The sequence below is a fragment of the Vipera ursinii genome, assembly GCF_947247035.1.
Source record: "Vipera ursinii genome assembly, chromosome: 1".
Lineage (NCBI taxonomy): Eukaryota > Metazoa > Chordata > Lepidosauria > Squamata > Viperidae > Vipera > Vipera ursinii.
The window spans coordinates 21,015,779-21,024,956 of NC_139512.1; the positions used below are offsets into that span (position 1 = coordinate 21,015,779).

Genomic DNA, 9,178 nt, shown 5'->3' on the forward strand with positions numbered 1-9,178 from the left:
ACAAGGGGACCTGAAGCATGCCAGCTCCAATTGTACAGGACAAGCAGAAACTATGGAACCAGAGGGCAGGACATGAAGTAATGGGTAGAAAAATGGTATAAGGCTTCTGCTTTGATTGGACTAGAAGACCTCTGAGGTCCCTTCCAGTCCTATGATTCTATGTTCTTTGTTTGACAGCAATATTTGCAGGACAATTTGCTGGTCCAAAGGGAATGTCCAGGTATAAAATAAAGCAAAGAAGCAGACTGTCAATTGTGTCCACTCCTAATCTCAGATCTTGCAACAGATAAACTTGAATCTCAGCTACATATAGATGGTAGCTGTGGGCTACAGTGTTCTTCTCAAAACTCTACATTGTAACTCCTAAAACTCTTCCAAATGTTGCCATATCATTCCTTTAAGGTGTTTTTGTTAGTGGCGAAGTCGTGTCCGACACATCGCGACCCATGGACAACGTTCCTCCAGGCCTTCCTGTCCTCCACCATCTTCTGGAGTCCATTTAGGCTCACGCCTACTGCTTCAGTGACTCCATCCAGCCACCTCATTCTCTGTCATCCCCTTCTTCTGTTGCCCTCAACCTTTCCCAGCATTAAGCTCTTCTCCAGTGAGTCCTTCCTTCTCATTAGGTGGCCAAAGTACTTGAGTTTCAACTTTAGAAGGATCTGGCCTTCTAAAGAGCAGTCAGGGTTGATCTCCTCTAGGACTGACCGGTTTGATCGTCTTGCAGTCCAAGGGACTCGCAGGAGTCTTCTCCAGCACCATAGTTCAAAGGCTTCAATTCTTTGGTGCTCAGCCTTTCTTATGGTCCAACTTTCACAGCCACATATTGCAACTGGAAAGACCATAGCCTTGACTATACACACTTTTGTTGGCAGGGTGATGTGTCTGCTTTTTAGTGTGCTGTCTTCCTTTAAGATAGAAGGGGACAATCATTATTAAAGGGTGGCCATCAGTTACATTGTAATTTTAACTATAGTTCTACTTACATTAAATTAAAATTTATTTTTGTCTTGCCTCGGCTGCTTCTTTGTCCCAATACTCTCATATATTTTTTATTGCAGCCCCTGGCATGATTTCCAGTGGGCCAATGCAGTCTTGATTATGCACTCTGTAACTTAATCTACTCATGTTACATGATTTGCTGAAAAAGCCATAATGATCTACTCCACAGATCATGTTAAGTAATAAAAGCTTGCTTTACAAACCATAGTGGCTGGGTTCCTACCCCAGGCCCAAAACAAACAAATCACACCACTGTGTATGTGGAAACCTTGCCTTTCTTAGAAAAGGACAGCTTAAACCTTTGCTTCAAATCTTTCCAGCTCCAAATAGCCCTTGTCAAATGCTCTTCTCTCCAGAATGCAGGATCCTGGTCTCTGGGTTGAAGTTGGAGAAAATCTAGATGGGGCAGAAATTTGAAGACCTTCTTCAAATACTCCAGCATCACTACTTTGAGTTAAAACTAAACAAAACAAAAGGTGTGTGGATATCTACTTTAAGGACCCAGGAAATTTGCCTACTCTATTGCAATTCTTGCCCTCTGGAATCATCTCCATGTGGCTCCCACTCCTATGTTGTTCAACCTGATCATTCTCCCAGGCTTTCAGGGGATAGGATGATTATGGAGCCCCTTCATTGGCTTGGTTTTGTTTTGTTTTTTGTTCTTTTGTACTTTGATGTTCTAGTTTGCTGTATTAAAGTTGGATTTTAGTTGTAAAAACTCCACAGTCATCTGGGAGTTATGCTGCCTATACACTTAATTTAATTTAATTTAATTTATATTACTAATTAAATAAATTATTATCAGGGTTTTTGTGCTTGGCTCTAGAAAAGTTAGCAGCTCTATGCATTTTTCTTACTGTGTAACATTGTGGGGTCAACAAGGCAACATTCATCCAGGATAATCCAGAACCAAATGTTTCAGTGATATAGAAGAGCAGCCTAAGCTGGAAGGCAGAATTAAATGTGTCATCAGTTTGAGGTCACTATGTTACCACAATAGATCCAAGACCAGCCCCCTGTAAATTCCATTGTTCCCTATCTAGCATTAATTTAGGTATGAACATTAATTAACTACATTGTTGTATAGAGTTGCAATAATAAACTCTTTTGCACTTTGAACCCAATGAATGCTTCTAGTTATTTTCACCTGACATTAATCTAATTCATGGAGCGGGGCTGGACTTGGGTCTCTCATTGGCAATGCAATGACTCCAAACTGATGGCACACTTAACCCCACCTTCCAACTAAGCTTGTTCTTCTCCTTCATCATAAGCCAAAAGCACACGATCATTCTATTTTGCTGACATTAAGCAGTTGTGAGCTGGTCCAGACTTTGCACAGAAGATCATCTGAGAACTCTCAAGCTAGATCCATACACATTGTTACACTAGGCTAAAATGGGATGCTGGGCATAGTTTATGATTCATGCATTGTGAGGAATCCACTCATTAGCATAGCTTGCTCTAGGAGCCAGGCCATCACATGATGCCATAGAATATGGCCTATTTGTTTGTGCACAGCATGCTAGCTATATACAGGAAATGTGTTTTGTTAATACAAAGGTTTACTGTAGCTAGAGAGTTCCAATACAGAAGAGATGGTATGTAATTAGGCCAAATTGGATTCATTCAAGTTAGACCCTTCCAGTTGTTTTAAACTACAACACTGCCAATTGTACCAAAAACTGAATGGAAAAGGTAAAAGAGGACAACTGCACTGGGTGAATCCATAATTCATTCCAGAATCAAAGCGATTGATTCTACATAGAATTACCATCCACTCTCTAACCTGCTGAACTGGAGCATCTCAGATTCAGAAATTAATTACCTTCCTTCTACCTATTTGCAGAGTAAAATCCCTGATTGAGTCTTCTTAGCCCTGGCAAAATATTAATCATAATATTCATACTTGTGTCAAGATCCTAGATTATTTTCAGTAAATGTTATTTTTAAATAAAAACCCATCTGCCAGCATTCTGCTGCGATTAAAAGCTATCTGACAATTCAGATCAAGGATGTAACACTTTCAAAGCTACCTGACAGAAATGTTGTCAGGGAATGTTGCTTCTAGAGAAAAAGAAGTCTTCACTGGTCAATTAGAAATTGAGAAAATTAGCTGATTCTAATCTTGCTTCCCTCTGAAATGCACAGGATTCTCCTCCAAGCAAGAACTTTGAAATGTTTACCTCTAGATCAGAAGCATACCAGTTTGAAGAGTTATATCCAAGGGCAGCAGAAGACATAGTACTGAGTCAACACTTTCAGGCTTTTAAGAATATTGTTTGGAATGTTAGGTGTTTTTTGTTTGAGGCTGTTGTGGTTCTTTTCAAAGACTTTATCTCAGGAGTGCTTTTTCTTTTTTCTTTTGAAAAAGAAAAAGGGAAACCGCACATCTGGTTATTTTTAACATTCAACCACCAAAAAGTAATGGCACTATCTTAGAAGTGGTGGGTCTCCAAACATAAGTCCAGACATGCAGGCAAGCCAAAATTTGTCCACTTTTGCTTTATATATTTTATCACTATAATTTATATGCCACTCAATGTAAAATAAAAAGTCTCTAAGAAGTTTGCAAGTAATGTGAAAGTAAAATAGAAAGAATAACCAAGGAAACATAACAAAGCCAATGATAGTCAATCTTCCTGTCCATTAAGGAAAAATTGTCATGATAACAATTGTCTATTGCAGGAAGCAGATGTAGAGACTATCAAACACTTTCCAGAGCAACCAGATCTTGGTGGCCTCCTTGAATGCCCACAGGATCGATGCTAACTTGATCTCAGATAGAACCCTATTCCAAAGGAAAGGGGGAAACAACAGAAAAGATGTCTCTTTGTGGTTCCTGAGAAGGATGTCCATTTAACTAAGAGTTAAGAATTAGTTAAGAATTTATTGAATAGAAACAAACTTCTAGAAGAAAATGGTCCTGAGCCATATAGGGCTTTGAAGATAACAACCAACATCTTGAACTTCATTCAGAAACTAACTGGCAACCAATGCAACTCTCTCACAATAGGCGTGTTAATTGGGAGACACTTCTTTAAACTATTGCATTATGGTTTAGCTCTAGCTTCCAAATGGTCCTCAAGGGCAGCCCCAGGTAGAGCAAACCGCATGAATCTGAGAGTGATTCAAAGAGGGGTGAAGATAAGCAGGGTCTCCTGGTTCCGAAACAGTTGAAAGCGGTGCACAAGATGGAGTTGTACAAAGCCCCACCACTACATTCTTTAGAGGCTTAGCTAATTACCAAACACATTAATTGTGAGACAAGTGAAGAAATTGTACACAAAATGACATGCATTCCCATGGTTTCTCTGGTAGGATCCCAAGCCATTATTTTTTGCATATTATATGAACTAAGTTACTTCATGAAATACCATAGGCTTCATTTGTTAGGGCAATATTGGGGGAGGGGTTAGCAAGCCAAAAATGTAGCATGATGTTTAGACATAGCCTATTAACTTTGCATTATGCAAACACAGACTCATGTACATGAAGTACATGCATGGCATTCTTCAAGGCAGGAGTAATATTAACATGCATTTCCCAAAGAATGTACAACCACCAGCTACTTTTTTCTTTAGCTGTTTGTTTAATCCAGAACTCAACATGACTTCTTTAGCAGATTCTGCAAAATAGAAGATGCTTCCACATATTAACTAGCCAGCCTTTGAAAGCCGGTGGCTGCTAGCTATAAAGCACACTAAGCCTTTGGAGGGAGTAAAAGATACAAAACAAGTATTTTGCTTTCATTTCTCATGAAAAAAAATATTATCCAAATGTCAGGCGTTTTATGCACATGCTATTTACTTTTGATGATGGCAGCAGCTAATTAAAGCTGCTTGAAAGGCCTGCTCTATTCATGGCCAGGTCTTCTCTGCTTGACTTGAATGTTTCTTTAAACAGATACATATAGCAAAACTGCAAACCTCCCTTCCCACAAGAAATGTGACCCAGTAAAAGACTGTCCCCTAAAGTTTTTACCCACTTAGGGAAATGGGGAAAAGGGAAAAGGGACATTATGCAAACATTTAATACAATATCAAGGCCGTGTTGTATTTGCTGTTTATGGGTGTCCATTAAATGTTTGCATAATGTCCCTTCTTTTTTCCCAGAAGGAGCCCAAGGCTGGAAAATTAGATCTAAGCATCCTCCAATACTTTCTCATTGCTCATCTAGACATTCTTGCAACACTGAAGATGCTCAGCTCAATTTTCCTCCTGCAACAGAAATGCTTCAGGCAGGAAGTGAACTACTGTATAAACTGGAATCCCAGAATCAAATACAATCATCATTACCCAGATGGTCATTACCTACATCACAGTAGCCAAACATCTATTAAGAAAAAACTTTACAATTGTCCAAATTTCAATTCACTGTACCTATACAAACAGTACCCCCCCCAAGATGGCAATTAGATGGACACACACACACACACACACACACAATGTTGAATGAGCAAGAGGATGGCATCAAGATACATGGTGAAGAATGTCCATGGAAGACTTAAAGACTCTAAACATCATATGAGAAGACACTGAAGTATTCGCCCCAAACCGAAAATGCTGGAGATCCCTTGCTGCCCAATATGCTACATAGAATGGGAGGGTCTAATGCTAATGCTAAATACAAACAGCCAGAGCGAAATGGCACATAGAAAAAAAAATACCTGCTGTGAACTCTTTATGGTGTCAGAAAGGCCATCCTGCCAGTAAACACTCAACTCCATCCAGTTGTCCAGACTCTACCCCAAATTGAGATATTATAGGGTTGTAAAAAGGGAGTTTAAAAAAGGATAGCATGGATGTGGGTACAAAAATTCCACAGAAGTGTAGAACCTAAATGAAATTCAATATATGTGTATCTCTTCCTTCCTTATTTTAATATCTATCTATCTCCAGACTCAACAGGATGACCCCTTCAGTGTTCAGCATTATTCTGACCAGGTATACACATGCAAAAGTAATTAAAAGTAATGTGATTACTCTTTCATACTCCTTATTTAGCACTGAACAAATAGCAAACCAAACCCATCCTTCATTAACCAAGTTAGACCCATAGATCCGTTTGCCGTTTGCCTACCGATGCTGTGCTCTCTTTGTCAAAACCAATTGAGCTGAATGAGCACCTTGCATTCCATAGAGAACCTTGTATACACAGAGCCGAATAATTTGAAAATGTTTATGTGTGTCTGAGGGAGGGGTTGTAATCAAATATAAATACCGGTACTAAGTCAATCATGATGCCAAAATACAGGTCCCATTATAGATTTCTAGGAGCTATAAAGTCAACCAAGACAATCAACAGATGGTAGATTGTTTATGGATTCAGTGTAACCAAGTAGGGAGCCTGGGTCCTTTAGATAACCCAGTTTAGACAAATTCATTCTGCACTTGTCCACTCCCACATGCCCATCCTCCAAACCTTGTGAAACTACTTCAGAACTTCCACACCACATTCTCCACAGGCATCTTTAATGATCATCCAGTCACACATTAGCACAAGCATTGAGACCTGAGGATACCATCAAGCATGTTAGCAAACATCAAGTGAGTTTCCATACTGGCCATCCCACTAAAGTCTTTTTTTTATATATCACTGGAAAAACCTAAAAGCAAGAAATCATGCCTGGCTTTTCTCTCCTGCTTCTGCTAAAGCAACGGAGGAAGGAACAGTGCCTGCTTTCCGCTGCAGAATCCAGCATCCTGTCAAAACCTTTGCTCCTCAGACATGCATAAAATCCATTTCTTCTCTTTGTGTGTCAGTAACTTAAGGGAAGAAGAGCAGGGATGGCTTTGCCTTTCCATCTGAGCTACAGCCAGCATTCTCTGCATCAGAAGGCTGTTGCCAGGGAAATGAGATGAATTTTAGAAGGGAAAGCAAGGCTGGGGAGCAGCTCCTTTCAGGTGGAGAGAGAGAGGAGGAGGACTTGGGTAAGTAGAGGGACATTTAGGCTAATATCTGGTCTCTTCGCAAAAGGGAAGCCATTTCTACACACACCACAGATTCACAATTGCTGCAGCAAAAGCCTGGCACAGAAGTCAAGGCTGGCTGGCTGCCTGCCTTGGGAGGAAATGAATGAACAGTCCTTCCCCCAACTCACTCTGCTAATGTCAGCCTGGGATTTGCATGGCACAAACAGGTGCCAACCTTCAAATTGGGCACCCATTAGTCAACAGGGCCAACTGCTGTTCATAAAACTGCTCTGCCAGCTTCCCAGCTAAGACTGATGCCCACTCAACTGCTTCCAGAGGGTTAAACACCATCTCCCCCTGGCTGCCAACCCAAGTTTATTCCCACCTCCATAACACAGTTCGGAAATGTAAGCGAGGGTTATTTTTAGCCCACTTCAAATATATAGAAACACACACACACAGAGATGCTCAGTGCTTCCTCTCTCCCCCCCTCCATGCCAAGCATGCACACCATACTGAATGCCATGCCAGAAATAGATCTGCAAAGTTTAATTGTAATCCCCCACCCCCCACCCGCCACTCAAGCTCCAGAGCTAATCTCACAGATGTAGGTGGAGGGTTTAAATGGCTGGATGCTAAGGAGCTCTGTCTCCACCTGCTAACAAGAGAAGCATCTTTGCCTTCTGTGGATGGGCAAAGCTGGTCCCTGGCATGTTCTCAAGCATCAATTTAGTGTTATTACAACCAGGCCCCAATCTCTCTTGGCCCAAATTAACTTGCTGGCATCCAAACGTGCCCCAAGGGGAAAGAGTTACTCATGTTTAGCCTGTGGCTCACACACTTGATTGGGGAAGAGGCAGTGGGCAGAGGAACCAGGCAACCTACTCATAGAGCAAGCATAAGGGATGACAAGCGGGGAGAGAGAGCAGATAAGCCACTGATGGGGGGGGAAACAGCCCCTTCCCAAGCCTAGGGAAAAGCTGCACTCCAGCAAGCTCATCCAAGAATCCTTAGAGCCAGAGGGAGGAAATCTCCTGCAGGATACCCAAGCCGACCGAAACGGTACCCTTTGCGCTTGTTCCTCTTTCCCACCACCACACATCGCATCCTCTTCCTCCTTCCCTCGCTCTCTCCCTCTCTCTCTCCCCTCTCCCTCTTTCTCTTTCTGCCCATTCATTCATTAATCCGGTCCGAGCGCCCGCACGCGCCCACACGCGCGCGCGCGCGTGTACACACACAAACTATTTCTATCTTGCTCTCGCTTTGCCACCTCCGGACTTGGCGCCGTCGACTGGCTCGGCTTCTTCGGACAGCATCGCTCCTGGCAACAGCGGCGCAGAGCAACCTAAACTCTCCCGAAGCCTTCGCTCGCACTTCTTCGGCGGAGGAGCCGGGAGAGTCGGGGAAGGGAGATGCCGGGGAGGGAAAAGGCGGTGGCAGCAGCGGCAGCTAAGCCGGTTACAAGCGCGCTCCTGCGGGAATCGCGAACCCCCACCCCCACCCCCAAGTTAGCAAACCGGCTTCTGAATCAGAGAAGGGGGGAGGAAGCTGCTCCCCTTGGGTACTGTACTGTTGCGCGCTGGCGGGGACGGAGGGAAAGTGGGGGTCAATTGGGAGCTTAGCCCAAGAAGGAAGCTTTGAGGGAGGGGGGTAAAGGTCAGCCGAGGAGGGAGCTGCGTGCTTGCAAGGGCATCACGATTTTTTTCGGGGGGGGGGGCAGGGAACAGCGGGAGGGAAATAGACACAAAAAAAGGAAAAAGCCGCGGCTGCACTCACCGTAGACGCCTTGTCCGGAGATGCCCTCCAGCAGCACGGTGAGCAGCCACACGACCCCGTAGGCTAAATCCATCTTGGGGGAAGCAGCCACATATCCAGGCGAAGGGGACCCGGAGGGACTGGGAAAGGGAGGGAGGGAAGGAGGGAAAGAGGGGGGATCCAGGGAAGAATCTGAAACCACGCTCGCTCGCCGGCTCGGCCACGGCCCGATCGGCGCCTTCGGAAGAGACAGAAGAGCCACCCCCTCCCCCCACCCCCAGCAGCAGTAAGCCGAGTCCGGTTAGAAAACAGAGGCTGCAGCGGCGTCCTTGCGTGGCGCGCTTTGCTGGGCGAGCGCCTCGGCGGCAGCGGGGAGCTCCGAAGCCATAGTGGGAGCACCCCCACCCCCAGCACGCGCTCACACACAGACACGCACACACACACACACACACACACACGCAGACTCACACAGGTCTGCGGGAGGAATATCTGCTCAGATCCTCCCG

General features: G+C 43.9%; 1 protein-coding gene across 1 annotated transcript in view; it reads right to left on the reverse strand.

Moving 5' to 3' along the window:
* Nucleotides 1-8,766, reverse strand: part of MDGA2 (MAM domain containing glycosylphosphatidylinositol anchor 2) — a gene marked incomplete at both ends in the record, with an annotated part of 636,181 nt that extends 627,415 nt beyond the window's left edge. The window contains one exon of the mRNA XM_083348686.1: nucleotides 8,694-8,766. Within this exon, the coding sequence (XP_083204812.1) occupies nucleotides 8,694-8,766 (73 nt within the window). The remainder of the gene's footprint in view (nucleotides 1-8,693) is intronic.
* Between the last annotated feature and the right edge of the window lie 412 nt (nucleotides 8,767-9,178).